The sequence below is a fragment of the Pipistrellus kuhlii genome, unplaced genomic scaffold (assembly GCF_014108245.1).
Source record: "Pipistrellus kuhlii isolate mPipKuh1 unplaced genomic scaffold, mPipKuh1.p scaffold_m20_p_5, whole genome shotgun sequence".
NCBI lineage: Eukaryota > Metazoa > Chordata > Mammalia > Chiroptera > Vespertilionidae > Pipistrellus > Pipistrellus kuhlii.
The window spans coordinates 49,843,115-49,862,583 of record NW_023425551.1 but is presented as its reverse complement, the minus strand read 5'-3'; the positions used below and the strand labels follow the sequence as shown (position 1 = coordinate 49,862,583).

General features: G+C 35.5%; 1 protein-coding gene across 3 annotated transcripts in view; it reads left to right on the top strand.

Annotated features, from left to right (window-relative positions):
- BCKDHB (branched chain keto acid dehydrogenase E1 subunit beta) overlaps nucleotides 1-19,469 on the top strand; it is a 193,443-nt gene that overhangs the window by 114,493 nt on the left and 59,481 nt on the right. For all 3 annotated transcript variants that reach the window (XM_036413219.2, XM_036413223.2, XM_036413222.2), the window contains exon 9: nucleotides 16,527-16,613. In XM_036413219.2, the coding sequence (XP_036269112.1) occupies nucleotides 16,527-16,613 (87 nt within the window). The remainder of the gene's footprint in view (nucleotides 1-16,526; nucleotides 16,614-19,469) is intronic.

Below are 19,469 nucleotides of genomic sequence, written 5' to 3'. Positions count from 1 at the left end.
CATCAACAGATGGTTTGTGCTTTCATGTATAATTTTTAAGGTAATGATAGGGAGCTATTAACCCTCAAATCTAACCTACAAAATATTTTCAACATAAGCTGTGCACAAAATTTTTATCAAGTTATTAACTTATTGGATCTGCTGCTAAATAAAAGTGAGTAGAAACATAATATAAATATTTCAAAACTAATATGCAAAGAGAATATGAATTGACACAGAACAAAATCTCATTTATACTATGACTAGAGGCCCGGTGCATGAAAATTCATGCACTAGAAGGAGGGATCCCTCAACCCAGCCTGCCCCCTCTCACAGTCCAGGGGCTCTCAGGGGAGGGAAATGACCCCATGATCAGCGGAAAGCAATGCCCCATCACACCTCGGCTGCTGCCACTGGGTGGCTGCAGGGGCCGAGAAGACTGGGGGACTTTGGAGGCAAGAGTCCATTTTTGTGACTGTGGGTGTGACATCTTTGAGGTGACAGTCATCATTTTGTGAGCCATCTTTGAGGGCGTGACAGTCCATTAGCATATTCCCTCCTTATTGGCTGTGGGTGTTGCCATCTTTGAGGGTGGGACAGTCAATTAGCATATTCCCTCCTTATTGGCTATGGGGACTGCCATCTTTACAATGGCGTGAGGGTCAATTCGCATGTTCCCTCTTTATGAGATAGGATAGTTACAGTAGAATGCTCACTGTGTGCTAGGCATTATGTTAAAAAACTTGATATGCACTATTTCATTTAAACACTCCAACAATTCTCCTAGGCAGTTGTTATCATTCCATCCATTTTATAGACAAAGAAATGAGACTCAGATAAAGAAACTTGCCTATGTTCAAACTAGTGAGCAACAGAAGTAGGGGTTGATCAGGCAGCCCAAGTCCAAAGGCCATGCTGAAGTGGCATTTTAAAATAAAATTTCCTAAATTTTCTTCAGTTCAACACTGGGACTTATTTATGTTTAAGTCAAATGAAGTGGCAAATTGAGTACCTTAATTTTCCACTTACTGTCAATCTCAATTGTATTTTGACAAGGTTATTGGTCATAAGTTATTTATGAAAATATAATGTTTAATATTTAAAACAATCCTAACCTAATTTATTAACACTGAAATTTTAACAAGGAATAATTATATCCTACCTAATAAAAGAGGAATATGCAAATTAATCATTACTCCGATCCACAAGCCATGCCCACAATCCATACCCACAAGCCAATCAGAGTGAGTATGCAAATAAACCAAACCAAGATGGCTATAGCCACAGAGAGCAGAAAGGAGGCTTGGGTATCCCAGGCAATGGAGGAAGCCAAGTATTCTGCCTGCCCTTGCCGGCCTAAGCCTCCACTCAAGGCTACAAAGTTTCAATTATAGAAGGTAAACAAATCCAAACAGAAATGGCTGCCCCACTAAGCAAGCAGGAGGCTTGGCTCCACTCCAGGCTACAAAGTTTCAATTGTAAAAAGTAAATATATCCCAGATATCAGGGCCTCTGCTTGGGTCACTAGGGTCCTGGTTGGCCTGTAAACCACCACATGCCCCTTGCTCAGGTCGCCCCACACCCCAAGGGAACCACACCCTGACCTGAAACACCCTTCAGGGCAAACCAGCTAGGCCCCAACCATGCACCAGGCCTCTATCCTATCTAATAAAAAAGTAATATGCAGAGGATATTTTCAAACTTGTATGCTTATGGTGGATGGTTTTATTCTAAAATCTAGATGTTTTCTGATTCAGTCTTATAGTTTTTAACAAATATGGATACCCACATTATTAAGAATAAATTAATATTTAAAGCAATCCGAATAAGACAACTACATTTATCATGGTTAAATTTTCACACAGAGAAATTAAATACTGTATGATCTCACTCATATATGGAATCTAAAAACACCCTAACTCATAGAAATAGAGAACAGATTTGTGGTTTCCAAGGGTAGGCAGCATGTGTAGGAGGTGGGGGGAAGAGTGAAGGTGGTCAAATGGTACACACTGCTACTTACTAGTATAAGGTAAGTTCTAGGGATGTAATGTGCAGTATGCCTTTAGTTAACAGTACTAAAAGTTGCTAAGATAATAGATCTTAAAAGTTCTTAACACACACACACACACACACACACACATTTGTAGCTATGTGAGGTGATAGAAATGTTAACTAACCTTATTGTGGTAATCACTTCACCACATATACATTTATTAAATCATTACCTTGCATACCTTAAACTTACCCAATGTTATATATCACTTATCTATATATACAAAAGCCTAAGCGACCTGCTGACCAGCTGACTGGTGGACTAGCTGGTAGTTATGACACACACTGACCACCAGGCAGCAGACGCTCAATGCAGGAGCTGCTGAGCGACAACAGCTTTGCAGAGTGCCCTCTCGTACTCCGGGACCCCTTCGGGGGATTTCGGGCTGCCAGTTTTGGTCTGATTGCCACAGGCCAGGCCAAGAGATCCCACCTGCCAGAGGGATCCTGCTCACTCCACAGATGCCCTTTGAGCCCTGGTGCCACCCCAGTTGCAGCCAGACAGGGAGGGACCATGGGAGATTGACTCCAAGGCCTGTCTGACCCATCTCACCCAGCCCCGCTCGGCTGGCCACCTTCTAATTAATTTTCTTTCCACGTGCATGAATCCGTGCACCGGGCCTCTAGTATCTGAATGAAGCTGGGGGAAAAAATAAATTTGCCCATTATTGTTATAGTCCATTTAAAGTTATTTATGAGACTCTTAAAAAGGAAAAAAATATTAATGTTTAGCCCTTCAGAAAATGAGTTTATTGAGCAACTATTATGTCCTGAGGCACCAAGGTACAGCAGTGAAAAAACAAAGTGCCTCCTGTCTTAGAGCTTAAATTTATGATAGGCTGAATGACTGATTTTGGTTTAAAATTCTAGTTTCTCTTATCTTTAATATCCTTTTCCCTCTGTCCACACACACCTGTATACCAACCCCCAAAATATATATATATATATATATATATATATATATATATATATATATATACACATTTGCATACACATTATAGGTATGATATCATATAGTTATATGTATGTATATGCAGATAATATATATAATATAACAGTATAAATATCTTGTGTGGTGTAACTTAACATACATTTCTCTGTTTTTATGGTAAAACCTACAAATCAGGGAATTAATTATATATGAGAATAATGTACATTTTTAAAATTTGAATTCTGCCTTTAAATATATATATATATATTTAAATATATTTTATTGGTTTTTTGTACAGAAAGGAAGGGAGAGAGATAGAGAGTTAGAAACATCAATGAAAGAGAGTCATCGATCAGTTGCCTCTTGCACACCCCCTACTGGGGATATGCCCACAACCAAGGTACATGCCCTTGACCGGAATCGAACCTGGGGCCCTTCAGTCCCCAAGCCGACGCTCTATCCATTGAGCCAAACCGGTCCCGGCTGAATTCTGCCTTTAAATATTTCTTATTATGTATTCCGAATGTCCCACCAAATGCCCCACTTAATGTTCTGGCTCTATAATATGTCTATTTTCCACATTAATTTGTTGTCAGACATTATATATGTGTGTGTGTGTGTGTGTGTGTGTGTGTGAATATATGTAAATATATATACATACATATATATGTATATTTACTGGTTCAAGGGACCCCATTGGTGCATTCATTCGAGTATATACACACACACACATATATACACACACATATATATATACACATATACATACACATACACACATACATATACACATATACACATACACACATATACATATACATATGCATATACATATATCATACATATACATATACATATATCATACATATACATATACATATACACACATATGTATATATATATACTAGAGGCCCAGTACACGAATTAATGCACCAGTGGGGTCCCTTGGCCTGGCCTTCAGGATCAGGTCAAAACTGACATCCTCCAAGGGGTCCCAGATTGTGAGAAGGTAAGGCCAGGAAGAGGGACCCCACCAGTGCATGATTGGGGCCAGGGAGAGACGTGGGAGTTTGGCCAGCTGGGGAGGGACCCCACAGCAACATCATAGCGACTGGTTGACTGGTCGACTTTCTGCTCCCTGGTGGTCAGTGCATGTCATAGCAAGCAGTCGAGCAGCCTTAGCACATCATTGCCATATTACGCTTTTATTGGTTGAACAGCTAACTCAGTGTTCAGCAAACTCATTAGTCAACAGAGCCAAATATCAACAGTACAATGACTGAAATTTCTTTTGAGAGCCGAAAACTGACTTCTGCTCATGGGCCACGAAGTTTCAATCGCACTGTATGTGCGCGCCCGCACATAATATTTTGTGGAAGAGCCACACTCAAGAGGCCAAAGAGCTGCATGTGGCTTGTGAGCTGCAGTTTGCTGACCACTGGGCTAACCAGTCGACCAGACACTTAGAATATTAGGCTTTTATTATATAGGATATGATAGATTTCTGAGAGGAAAGGAAGGGGAGAGAGATATAGAAATATCAATGATGAGAGAGAATCGTTGATTGGATGCCTCCTATCCGCCCACCTCTGGGGATGGAGCCCACAACCCTGATTAGAAATGGAACCATGACTTCCTGGTTTATAGGTCAATGCTCACCCACTGAGCCAAGCCAGCAGGGCTACAAACTTTTTTCTTTTCCTTATTTGACTGAAATGAAACAAAACAGAAAAATTTGTTACCATATTTCTCCTATGAAGGACTGAAAATAATTGGCAAGCTGATTTTCACTTCCACTGGCATATAAACACATTGGAGGCCTCCTGGTAGGATTGATGGGCACTGTGAAGGCCTCAGGAGTGCAGTGTTGCCCAGTGTCTTTGAGCCAGAATTTAAGAACAGTAGGCTACTTTTCTTCTTGTACATTTAAAATTTCAAATGCTGTAATTTCCACGTATGATGTCATTTTGGAACATACTATTATAGTACAACAGGACTACTGAGAACTTGAAGCGATCTTGGATAGCTTTTTGTTTTTCTGGGTTTTTGAAACACGTGGTGAAGAAATGGCTCAAATATCTTTCTTTTGAAACTGGGTCTGCTCTGCTAAATGTACTGTTCAATGAAATGGATGTTTATATTGGTAAATATTCACAAAATGTTTGGGAAGGCCAGAATGGAAAGATGTGTATTCAGTGTATAATTTTGTGGGTAAAGATAGCATGGCAGAAAGTACATCTTGACATTTGAAAAAAATGCATTGTTTTGCCAGAAAGATGTTTCCTTAAAGTATATGTTGCAAAGTCTTGGGTAGAATCCAGCCTGGAGACATGTCTCAGCTTTCACAATACTTAAAAAAAAAAAAAAAAAAAAAAAAAAAAAAAAAAAAAGGAGTTTGACCACCCACATCTGAGACTGTGTTCCCTGGCTGATCACATTGAGCGCCACTTGCTACTGCCTCTACTATTCACATTACTTTGAGCGCTGAGACATTGTTTATAAGGAAAGAACATTTCAGAGTTTTCCCCTGAAAACAAAGGAGGGGCTTAACCGTAAATATAAATTGATTTTTAAATATTGATTTATATTTCTGTTCAACCAATACTATTGCATCTTAACTCATCACTATTAGTCCATTGGCAATGAATTTGATACAGTAATTCTTGACCCTGAGATCTAATCTCTGCCCCTTACCTCCTCTATACTAATTTCTCATTATCATCTTGGTTTTAATAAGATCAAGAAAATTATGCACTTTCACTTCATACTACCTTAGTTATATATACTCAAAAACATGAGTAACTTTTACAGAAACATCTTTTGAGTCATACCCCCAAAAGACCCAAAAGATCTTAAGCTTTGCCCATGCATTATGAACTACACAGGATTTTTTGTTTCATAATGCACTAAAAATCCATTTACTCCAATAGAATTGGACCAGGCTTTAGAAAATAAAAGCATTTATCCATGGTGATTCCGCAGCATAGCAATGTTTATACTTTTGATCTTTCCTTAGAGAGGAATTACCTTGGTAGACAACCAGCTGGCTTTAGGCAAAATTATACCCTTGATATGTGCTTAAAACAGCAGTGTAAAATGTAACTGCTGACAATCCTGGTTTTTGGTTAAAGTCACTTTCTTATTACACAGTATGTTGGAAGCACAAGGGATGATGTCAGTTTCTACCCTTTAGAACTCTTATGATGGCCAGACAGCATTTCCCTCTCTTGTCAACACTTGAGAAAAATTTGCCAAATGGAGACTGGTGATTGGTAAAAGAGAAAATATTAGTAATTATTTATGAAAAGAAAAATTCATTTTTCAATGTTATTTGCAAAAGACCTCAGGAGTTGAAACTTTAAATTCTGAAAAACATTGTTTTTAATAATTATAACTTGATTTTTAAAATACTTTAAAAAAATTGATTTTAGAGAGAGGGAGAGAAGGAGGTAGGGAAGAAGGGAGGGAAAGAGAGAAAAAGAGAAACACCAATATGAGAGAGAAACATTGATTGGTTGCTTCCTGCAGGTTGCTTCCTGCACATACTTGGGTTTGGATCCATAACCTGAGTATGTGCCGTGACCAGGAATTGAACCCACCAACTTTTGATGTATAGTATAATACTCTGAGCTACACTGGACAGTGCTTTTTTTGTTTTTTTAAATTCTTTCCCTAAAAATCAATTTTAGAGAAATGAGGGGTTGGGGCGGAGAGACAGAGAGAGAGAGAGAGAGAGAGAGAGAGAGAGAGAGAGAGAGAGAGAGGGAGGGAGAGAGAGAAAGAGAGAGAGAGAGAAAGAGAGAGAGAGAGAAAGAGAGAGAAAGAGAGAATTCTGCCTTAGCAATCTTTAAGCTAGGTACTTTTCTTCTGTTTGGATATGCTTTGCCCTAGGTAGGACATGTGGGAGCCCATATTAGAAACCTTTAAGGACCTTGGTTAATTCATCTTTGTTTCCCCAATATTGGCACATGTGAGTGGCTCACGATACTCATTTTGATATGAACCAGTGACCTTTGGAATTTATATATTATAGCAAAATGAATATTTATTTTTAAAAATATATATTTTATTGATTTTGTACAGAGAGGAAGGGAGAGAGATAGAGAGTTAGAAACATCGATGAGAGAGAGTCATCGATCAGCTGCCTCTTGCATACCCCCTACTGGGGATATGCCCGCAACCAAGGTACATGCTCTTGACTGGAATCGAACCCGGGTCCCTTCAGTCTCCAAGCCGACGCTCTATCCATTGAGCCAAACCGGTTTTGGCCAAAATGAAAATTTATTGAAGAACAAGTACAGACTCCCACGTGGGTAGGGGGAAAGAGTCCCCCATAACATTAAAATTTAATTGCGAAATAGCATATAATTCTCAAGATGGTGAAGGTGATTTTCTGGTTTGTGCCAGTGTTACAAACTTTTTTTGTTGGCATTATTCTGTCCTAATTGTTGATAGAGTATGTGTGGGACAAAGATACAGGGCTCAGAAGGTTCTATAGTATGTAACTAGACTCCATTGTTTCCTTGGGCAGTGGATTGCAGCTACTATTGCATTTTGTAAGTTATCTTTGTGATTCTGGCTTCAATCTCCATTGAAGATTTCTCAGGAGAGGAGAAATGTCCTTGTGTCTGTTTTGGAATAGAGGATGGTGAGGAAGCCAGATGTGAATTTTTTTGCAGGAAGAAGGACATGGTGAACCACTGAGTTTGATTATATCTTTTTCCATATGGAATATCATATTCTGAAAAGATGTTATTTTCAGTCCGTAAGGAGATCAATTTAAGAAATTAGATGTATTAGCACTCTTAAAACACTCTTTGTATAACAACAAAATTCAAAGAGCCTGATTTAAAATTGAGAAGAAACAGATTGAAAAATGGTTAGTGATTTTCCATCGGTAATCATTAGAGAAATGCCAATCAAAACCACAAGATACTACCCACATCCATTAGTATGTTTCCAATATGAATGAATTAGGGGAGAGAGAGAGAGAGAGAGAAGAAATAACAAGTGTTAGTGAGACCATAGGGAAATCGGAACCTCTGTGGCATTGGTGGTGGGAATATAAAATGGTGCAATTACTGTGGAAATGGTATGGCTAGTTCTGAAAAAAATTAAACATAGTGTTTAGCAATTCCACTTCTGAATATATACCCAAAAGAAGTGAAAGTAGAGGTTTGAATAAGTTCATAACAGCATTATTCATAATAGGCAAAAGGTAGAAGTAATCCACTTATTCAAGAGATGAATGGATAAAAAAAATGTTGTATATACATACAATGGAATATTATGCAAAGCATAACCACTTCTAGGAGTTAGTATAATTTTTATTTGCCAAAAACAATTTTTCAAAGTTTGAAATAGCCATTATCTCAAGGAGAGACATTTTGACACATCCTACAACAAGGATGACCCTTGAAGACATTGTTGTAAGTGAAATAAGTCAATCACAAAAAGATAAATTGATAAAGTTGAAGCAGAGATTGAATGCAGGTATTATAAAAATATTTTAAGTCCTGCTCAGAAATCATAGAGCAATAATAAGAATGAAAACACAAAAACAACTTAAAGTGGCTATTTTAATCTTTGAAAAATTTTTTGGCAATCAAAAAATTATATTGACTCCTAGAAATGGTTATGCTTTTCATGATTCTTAACCTAATGGGGACGTGGGAAAAAACTTTTAAGACAGATTTATTTATATACTTACCCATGTCATGTTTCACTACATATCATAAATGTCCACTAGTCCAGTACAATACTCTTATCATCACAGAGACATGACCGTTTGTCAATGGAAAGGAAACTTCATCTCAGTAGAAAGGAAGGATGTTTTCTGTGTGTTTGTGCCTTGCAACCATGCACTTAAAAATGTACATTAAAATGTACTGCTAACTCCCTATTCTAAAAACAATCTAGAGCAGAAAATATAGGTGAAAAAAGTTGGCCCAGATTAGTTCTCTATTAGAATTAGAATAATGATTAGAGCTTAGTTTTTAGGACTTCCCTTTTAATGCCTTTCATAGCATTATTAGTCTTTCTTAAGAGCTTCAAGACATCAGAAAATTGGAAGCTTGTCAGTGATTCATTTTAATCACTATGTGCTTTATAAAAAATGTTAGGAACATTTGTTGAACAATCACAACCATTCATTAGGTATTGTGATTAGCTACTGAATATTTGATACCTTCTGAATTTGTGCTTATGAATGATTTAGAATTTGCTGGAGGAGACAGTACAGACTTATGCACACATACCCTACAAAAAAGAATACCCTCCAAAACAAATAATAGGTGATACATAAGAACTTTTCAAACTGTTTATAAAATAGGTGATACATAAGAACTTTTCAAACTGTTTATAACAGCGGCCCAATGCATGAAATTTGTGCAAGGAACTCGGCCCTCGCAGCGGCAATGGCTGGCCTTGGTCCTCGCAGCCCCAGCTGTGTCTGGAAGGTCATCCAGCTCTCTGATCTAATTAGCATATTACAATTTTATTATTATATACTAGAGGCCTGATGCACAAAGATTCATGCAAGAATGGGCCTTCCTTCCTCTGGCTGCCGGCATCGCCTTCATTCTGGCTGGAGCCACCTTTCTGCCTTTGTTCCAGCCTGGAGCCAATCTCTGCCTTTGCTCCAACCCAGAGCTGCCTTTTCGCCTTCCCATGCTGCCCAGAGGCCTGCAGCAGCTGGAGCAGTATGGAATGCCTGCATAGTCACCATGGTGACGATGCAAGTGTCCCTCCCCTGGCTGCTCAGTACCTGTGTATGCAAATTAACCCACCATCATTGTTGGATTAATTTGCATACTCATTGGTGGGCATTTTTCTCTTTTATTAGTGTAGATAACATGTAAATTTGTTCCACAATAATGAAATGAGCATAATTTGCTCAACTTAATGCACATTTGTCATATACTATATTCTGCAGAAGGTATAGATATAAATTATAAATCTTAAGAATTCCTGTCTTAAGACTTACAATTTTTTAAAAATATATTTTATTGATTTTTTACAGAGAGGAAGGGAGAGAGATAGAGAGCTAGAAACGTAAATGAGAGAGAAACATCGACTAGCTGCCTCCTGCACACCCCCTACTGGGGATGTGCCTGCAACCAAGGTACATGCCCTTGACCGGAATCTACTGGAACCTAGGACCTTTCAGTCCGCAGATCCACGCTCTACCACGGAACCAAACCGGCTTCGGCAAGACAAATAATTTTGAGTGTGGTTGAAAGGGTTAATAAGACAGATGTCCACAGGACTGTCCCATGAGGTAAATTAATAGTGTTCTTAACCAGAGGTATAGCAGTGAGTGCTGCCTTGATCCTAGTACTTGACCTTTGCCCTTGTACCCGCATTGTCACCTACCTCAAATTCTATCAGGAAATGGCTGCTAGAATCATGAAAAGAAAAGGAAAAAATTACTATGGGATTTAAGCCTAGCTAGTTGGGGGGACCTCTGAGAAGGTGTTGTCTGCAGTGGGTCTTGAGGTATTGTGATTGAGGGAGGGAATGAAGGCCTACCAATTCGGGAAAGGAAGTCAGAGGAGGGAGAGCAGCCTGACATGACTGGAGCGCAGAGGGACTGTGAGGAAACAAGCTGGAAGGGTACGGTTGATTGTCAGAACATATTTATTTGACATGTCTGGATGTAGCATTCAAAATCTTTCCACTTCTAATTTTTGCAAAAGTGTTTCAGCTCTGATCAGGCAATAATGAATCAGTGAGAATGTGTGAAATTTCCCCAAATATTTTAAGCCTTTTCAGTATTATTTGTTCATTTTTCTCCTGTTGACTTTATTCACTTCTCTTTATGCTCTGTTTGCTCCCTTACCTACTTTTTCCAACAGGTATAAAGCTATCAGGATTTAGGTTTTCTCAGCTTACACCACTTTCCTATAATACCCAATATTCATGACACCATCACTAATATCCTTGCCAAAATGGACTTTTCTGAACTTTCTCTGAAGTTTGTGACTTCTTTCTCTTTTAGCATTGGCATTTCTCCAGTAGAATATTAGTTTGTAATCTGATTATGTGTGAAGACCATGCTGGTTATAATGATTACAAGGCATATATTAATACATTTGTTAGCCTGGGATTGATTGTGAGTTTTTCTGGTTAATTTTTCTAATGAATTTGGTTTCTAAACAAGAGATCATTTAAAAAACTTAATTCATTTGCAATGATATCTGAAGCTTATTTAAATCAGGTCTTTAATGATTGTAAATTATATAAATAAGCATTAATTAGTATATTTGATTAATGAAACACAAGTATATGATTTTACTATTACTTCTGCTCATATGTATTTATAAACAGATTTGATTCCAAAAGGAAGTGGAAAAGGTCAGTTGTGATTTTTAAAAAATTTTGCTTTTCATTAGCTTTACATTTAGCAGAAAAATGTTAAAAGAGCTATGAGTTGCCTATCCAAAGTGTTAGTTTCCTACTTATTGCAGTCAGAAAAGGTGGCCAAACTTGGTGTTTTCCCCTACAGGCTGAATGGCTCTGTGGGGAAAAATCTTGCTGTAGATTTTGAGTAAACAATAAGTAATATATACTTATATATTTGCTTTTTGAATGTCACTGTTGCACTTGCAGGCATATGCAGGCTTAATGGTCTGTCTGTTTACTTTCTCCTGGAATGACAGTTTCACAGTATTCCTGGTTGGATTATATTAAAATCTTTAAAGGCTACATTAACTAAAACACATGTCCAATGTTTGGACAGCCAAAATCTGTGCAATCTTTTTAATGGAGTATAACTTAGCAACTCTGCTATTATCACAGATATCTTATTGTTAGAGCTCTATTAAAATATCCTCAATTTGGAGTCCTTATTTAAATTGTTCTGGGATGTGCTGAACAATACTTTTGCACTATTTTAAAATGGATTTTGCCAAGAAAGCAATAGTTTCGTAAGTTAAACAAGAACTTGCTTAATATAGTTTAATTATTTTAAGATATTTTTTAACTAATTAAGTTTTTTTTACTGTCTACCATATTTTGAGCATTGTGCTGATATCCTGCCTGGATAACTTGAGGTTATGGCTATTAGTGATAGCATCTAGGTAGAAGATGAACACTGGGAAACAGTCGTGACGTGGCCCAACTGGGAACCAAGGTATCTTTTAGGGTTTTATCAGAACAGGTATTGTGATCTGTCTATTATTGGTGAAATCGAGATTTTGATAGCTCCTCTTGTTATAGTATTCTGTGTTGCCCTGGAGAAGGGAGTTATTAACTGAAATAGTGAGAAAGAATGAGATTCCTTGGGACAAATGCAGGACAGACCAGTACTGACTGACTTAGCAGCCCACAGTCTGTTTCACTGCTTGCCTTTTAGAATTGCTTTTTAAAGTTTTCTTGGCACTTTTTCTTGAGGTCCTGTAAGGAACAAAGACCTTTTATTTTGTGGCAGAGGACGTGAAGAACAATTATTTGCCCAATCTTTTATTGGCACAGGTTTCCCTGGTACATCTGTCCCTTCTAACTTATTGGTGCTCCATTTGCCTAAGGCCAGGGTCCTTGGAGCAGGTTTTAGTGGTATGAAGTTGAAGAAGCAGATACTGGAAAATCCAGGCTTATGTGATCATTCGTGTCTTTGATAAGTTCAGCTTTCACATTGAAAAGTTGTTTAAACCTTTATAATTTTTTCAAGTTGTGATATATATTTATCTCAAAAGAAAACTTGAAACTTGAAAATTAGTAAAATCAATTTTAAAGTATTATTTATATTTATATCTATAGTTATCATTTTAAAAAACTTAACAGCCACCTCCATTGAAAGGCACAATATTAATTTTTAACTAAGTACACCAAAATGCTAAATTGGACTATAAAAATTTCCTAGCAGTTATATATCATTTGTGCCTCAGAGTATAAAAATTAATTGCTTATTACAGTTGACAGAAATACATAGTTTAATAAAAATATCTTATTTAATCATAGAAAATAGGAAGACTATCACTCTCTTCAAACTTGTAGATTTGTAAAATCTCATCATAATATCACCAAAGCTTTCATGATTTCCAAAATAGTAAAAGAGCCATCTTCAGAAATTTTAGTAAATTAAGGTTGTGAAGGATAAAAAGCATATACTAAGTTGAATTTATATTATACCTTACAAAATCATTGAACTGTATTCATAGACTCAACCTTTTAATGATATATGTTAATTATATTTTAGGGTGTGACTTTGAAATATCAGTGTTACTTCTAAATTTTGGCATTTTTCAGAATTTTGATGTAATTTGTTTTATCTATTTTAATACTTTTCAGATATCAGAGTTGATTTTAAGAAGCAAAAATAAAACTTAGGTACTTTCCAAATTAAATGAAGTGACCAATGTAAAGTGCTGAACTCAAAACCTAGCATATAGCAACTCCTATGATAATCAGTTTATGATTATGATGGTTATTTCTAACTCCTGTCTCCTTGCCACAGTCTCTCACTGGTTTGTATACCTGACAATTTCCATAAACTCACAGTATTATTAATTTTCATTGTGTCTACCTTCTAGCTCTTGATGTTTAAGAAATTTCTGGTATTACTTCTTTAACTGTCAGTACATAACTGTTGCTCCAGAACACACATGTTTACATAACACACACACATATGTGTTAAAGAACTTCACTTTCTCTAATACCAGTAGCTTATTTCCAAGAGCTTGTGGATCAAGAGATAAGCTGGATATGATCCTGACCTGCAGCAGATCATACAGATACTGGCATGGCAAGGCTGATTCCCTGTGTTTTTAGTGTATTTATTTGCTGTGGGAGTTTGGGTTCTCTGTATCTTAAACTAGTCCTATAATAACAAGAAAAACATTATATGTTTTTCTGAGGAAATTATGGCTGCACTATAAAATATATTTGTTACTTTCAGCATTAATTCAAGTACATTACTTTATTTTAGACTATTTATTTTAGACTTACTAAAAATACTTTTAGTAATTAAAAATATCTTTTATATAAAGTAAAAAAAACAAAAGTCCCTTCCCTCTAATTCCTTTACTGTCATTTTTTCAGGAGAAATAAGTTTTGATAGTTTGGAATGAATCCTTCCAGACTATTGACACCTGTGGCTCAGTGTATACATGGCTGTTTTTGTTTGTTTGTTTTTGTTTCCCCACTGTTGTTTTTCACTGGTTGTTTTTCACAAAAATGAGATTGTATTGTTCTGGAATTTGCTCATTTTGTCAAACGTATGGGCATCATTTTATATCCTCAGTCTTTTTCATGTCTGTGTAATACTTGACTATATTGATATATCTTGGTTTATTTAGCCCTCTCTGGTGAAAAGATATTCAAGGTCTCTGCTTGCACATCATGTTGTATGAACTCCATGGTTGAAAGCTTAGTTTCCCAACTACACTGTGCAGGCTATAGGAAGACTAGGTTGCTTACTGGAATTCATTTGATCTTGGATAGGCTTCAGTTCAGAGTACCAGTTCTGTTGTATGGAGTTTTCAGGTAACAGTAGCAGTATTATGGAAGTTTCTCATTCTTACCTCTTAGAAATTTAAAATGCATTGCCTAACTCAAGAGGATTTTTTTAGCTGTTCCTTTAGACTAGAGGCCCGGTGTATGAAATTCGTGCATGGAGGCGGGGGGGGGGGGGTGTCTTTCAGCCCAGCCTGCACCCTATCCAATTTGGGACCCCCCAACGGATCGGGCCTAAATGGGCAGTCGGACATCCCATTCACAATCCAGGACTGCTGGCTCTCAACTGCTTGCCTGCCCTGTCTGCCTGATCATCCCCTAACCACTCCCCTGCTAGCCTGATTGATGCCTAACTGCCCTCCCCTGCCAGCCTGGTTGTCCCTAACTGTCCTCTCCTGCAGGCCTGGGTCTCCCCCCTCCCCAACCCCCCCCTAACTGCCTTCCCCTGCAGACCTGGGTTTCACCAAACTGTCCTCCCCTGCAGGCCTGGTCGCCCCCAACTTCCCTCCTCTGCCAGCCTGGTCACTCCTAACTGCCCTCCCTTCCTGGCCTAATCATCCACAACTGCCCTCCCCTATCAGCCATCTTGTGGTGGCCATCTTGTGTCCACATGGGGTGGCCATCTTCTGTGTTGGAGTGATGGTCAATTTGCACATTAGTCTTCTATTAGATAGGATACTATTATATTGGCAGTGGTCTGGGCTTTTGATCTATATAGTATGACAAATCCTTTTTTAAAAATTAAGAATTCTTTAGATCAGAACATCTTTTGGAGAATTTTTTGAGAATACATTTGTTTTCTTGCAATTGTGTAATATTTTTGTTTCTTTATATGTCTAACTGGCGTATTAAAGTTTAATTTGCGATATTTCTGGTGGGGAGGCTGTTGGGGGGTGGAGGGATTGAGCAAAAAAGAAAAAAAAACTCATGGAAAAAATTTAATTGTGACCATCATAAATAGCAAAATTAATCATAGTTCTAAAAATTCAAACATCAATATTTCACAGTCAGCATTTCATTGGGGTTGGGTATGACATTCATAAAATTTTATGTTCTTCAGTCACTATTTACTTAGTAGATATAATAGTAATTTATTTTTGTTGTGGCTACAGGCTATATCTTAGAGTTTAACATCTGCTCATTTAAACTACTGCATATTTTTAAAATTCTCAACTCCCAATTGCCTAGAATGAAGGAAAAGAATTGATTTATATGCATATTTTTGCTTGGGAGATATTTATTTCATATTTCTAAAATAATAATGTAGAATTTAAGGAAGGTAATACATTATTAGACATGTAGAGGAAGAATTACCACTTCTCTTTGGTAATATGGTAATTGTTTAACATATTTTAAGTAATAACCAGCTGTTGACTTTAATATTTTTTACCTTTCAACAAAGCTGGTATTCTGCTATGATGTCATAGCTATATGTTTTGATTTATTACTGCATAGATTATGTCATGCCTACTCTGTGAACAACCATGCTGAGCCAGTATTGAGAATGCTCTTTATTATTTGTGACATTTTCTACGTTAAAATAGAATTGAGGTTCTTAACCAGATATTAATGCATATGGTAGAAGAGAGTTGTAAACCTTTTACTTTTTCAGTGATTTCTCCCTTCTAACTCTCAATGAACATTTACTTTGCTACAGAGTTTACATGCCATTTTTGTGTTTTTCTTCTCTCCAAAACAGTATTTCCTAAGACTATTTGTTTATATGTAAATATACCTCAAAAAGTGTTAAAAATACTTTTATTAATGTAATTTGAAAAATAAAAAAGATTGATATATGAATATGTGAAATACAGTAATTCATTTTATAACAAGAATATTTTATATAATGAAGTGCATTTTTGATGACATACATAGAATTAAAAATCTCTATTTTATAGTAGCATTATAAAATTTTTTAGCCCGGTAAAAATCAAATGACTGTCTACTTGAAATAGTTGTGCTGTAACTTATTAGACATAGGATTGAATTACTAATTTTTTATCATTTATTGAAATTAAATAATTCATTTTATTACTTAATCAAAACTGCAGTCATATACTTGACAATATGTATTCTGTTCACATTAGGTTTTCCTTTTCTTTTTCAGTCTGTGATCAAAACAGGGCGACTGCTAATCAGTCACGAAGCTCCCTTGACGGGCGGCTTTGCATCGGAGATCAGCTCTACAGTTCAGGTACAGTAACTTCTTGGCATTGATTTTAACATTTGTGCAATTGCACATGTCTAGTCCAAGAAAAAATCACTTGTCACAATATATAAAAATATGCACTTTTTGGAAGTGCACATTTTTCATTTGACTCCACCTCACTCTTTTAGTAATGGTCTAATTACATCATCTAAAAAAGAAATCTTAAAATAATAAAAGCTGAAAATTTCTTTATAGGAAGAAGAATGTTTCAAATGAGTTTAATAAACTAATGTCACATGTTTCTGGGATAACAAAACTTTATATTTGAATGTGATATTTCTTTCTTGATAAAACATAAGCTTATTATGAAATGTGTTGTTATAAAATTGATTTTAGATTCTCCTGCCTTCACCTAACAAAAAATTCACCTGTCAAAATGTAATAATGTAAATTCAATAAATAATTTCAAAATCAATAATTTAACTTATTAAATTAGTAATTTTTGTTATGTTATTGGTAATCCTTTAGAAATGGTTTAAAAATGTATGTCTGTTTTTAAAATATTTAGTTAAAATGCTGCATATCAGGGAAACTTCCTAGCTACCTCCATATGGAAAATTTTTAGTTAAAAGTTTTATTTCCATTTGTATCACAGGTATGAATAAGATGATTTAAATGGGTTTCATTTTTCCTCATTTTTAAAATTAAAAATGATATAACTATATTTTAAATGTAAAATATATGCATTTTAAATTCAGAATATTTTTGCAGTTTGCAAACATTTTACTTTATGGGTGTTAAGATAACTTGTTGTTAATACATACAAATTGAGAATTTCTTTAAGAATATATGGTTTAGTAACTTGGTTGCTAATTAAGATTGTGACATATAAGAAATGATAAGTTTTTATTTTTAATCATTTAACTAATAAATAATGATTTCTACCGATGAAATATCTTTAAATTCTAATTGACAACACTCTAAATATTTTTAAATTAGATGAAGCCAATTTAAACATAAAGTTTAAAGCTAGATCAAAATAATTCATAAGTACATTCAGAAACAAAATATACTGTTTTTTTACATGTTATATATAGTCACAAACTTAAGAAAAAAAAATTGAGTGTTTTTTATAGATTTGTTGTTTTCCCATTTATTATATAAATTAAAATTTAAAACATACTGCTTTTCATATAAAACAAGTACCCGGTATTTATTGTACATATTACTAATATAGTAGCATACTGTTCTAACTTTGTAAAAAATGAAGGTTGCAGGGATGAATTATTTCAACACCAAGATGTTATTTCAAGTTAGATACAAGATTGAAAAAAAGAAACCGGGATTTTCTGATTTCTAGTTAATGTGTAGTCCACTAATCCATTTGAAATGATAGTGATTGTTGCTCATAGAATCTTTATCTGACAGCCTCCTTTTGTTTTGTTATCTGAATGCCATCTTCTTCTAGTTCAAACATTTTATTTGCATTTGAGTATAAAAGGAAAACAAGTAGAACCTGTACAAACTCCTCTTGTGAAGTTACCTTTCTCTGTGCACTTCTTAAATTTGATCTCCATAAATTATTAATAAGCTGCAGTAGGATGAAATGTATTTTTTAAACTGGGAAGGAATTAGAATTAGGAAGAGTATCTCATGTAGTGTTTCTTTGTTTTGAATAATATTTGGACTTGTGTTGACAGAAAAATGTTTCTGAGGCCCCAAGAACACATGAATGAATTCCAGTTTGAGGAACACTGTACTGTGAATTAGACACAGTTAGTATAAGAAGCTGGCACCAACTAGATAATAACACTGAATCAAAATCAGATCCTGAAATTGTGATATTGATAGGTGCTAAAAGTTATGAAAGAAATTACCAGAATATAATTATATCATAATATAAAGACAAAACAAAACAAGACACTTTGTAATACTCTCATATTTCTGAGAATTTGCTCTGAGGTCTTCAGGTGTCTGTTGTTGGAGAAATCCTGACAACCTACCTCAGCCATGTTTCTTTTATAGTTAAGTGTTTGTCATCTAGAATGCTCGTGATTTATCTGGTTTAAAAGGACAGTGAAAACTCTGGGACTTGGACAGGAATATTAAGTAAATATTGTATGTATGCATGCACATTCTTTATTCAAAGTCCTCACCTCCAAGGGGAAGATAGCAGTTTTAGATTCATTATAAAATATTCTGTTTTCTCTTTTAAAATCATTCAACCAAATAACAAGAAAATGAATTAAGACAATATTGTAAAATTGATAGGGGGATCTGCATTTGATATTTTGGGGAATTAGAATTTGATTTATTAATATTCAAATGATTTTGAAAATGATTCTACCTAAGTGTTTAATTCAGATTTTATTTGCACAAATGGGAAGTATGGAAAATGAATTTTAATAAGAAAGTTTGCCTGTTGGCTTTAATGTAGTGATAAAGGAGAAAACAAAAGAAGTAAAGCTAGATACCTTGAGAGATTTTATTCTTTTTTTGGTAATAATGATTTCATATAATTTAGTGTATTCTGAATAAGAAAAATCTAATTTTCAGTAATTTATGAAACATATTCAATTAAATACAATGTACTATATTGAGCATCTTCTTCATAGAAGGCTGTAAGCCTTATGAAAAGTGAAGCCTGTGTCAAATTACTAGTGCCTAGTATTTAAACGAAAATCACTTAAGTGTGAGGTGCAGTTGCTTTCATGTCTTGGAACGAGTCATTTCTATATTTCTTTTTGCTGTGTATACTTAGCTAGGTTAAAAAAGGTAAAACAGGGTTAAGAAATTGAAAGCCAATTTTCTGGGATGGCAGGGAAAAGGTACACAGAGAACTTTTAACTGTTGTCTTGAAAAAGAACTTTGAAATTATGGATGAGAATGATCTATAAATTT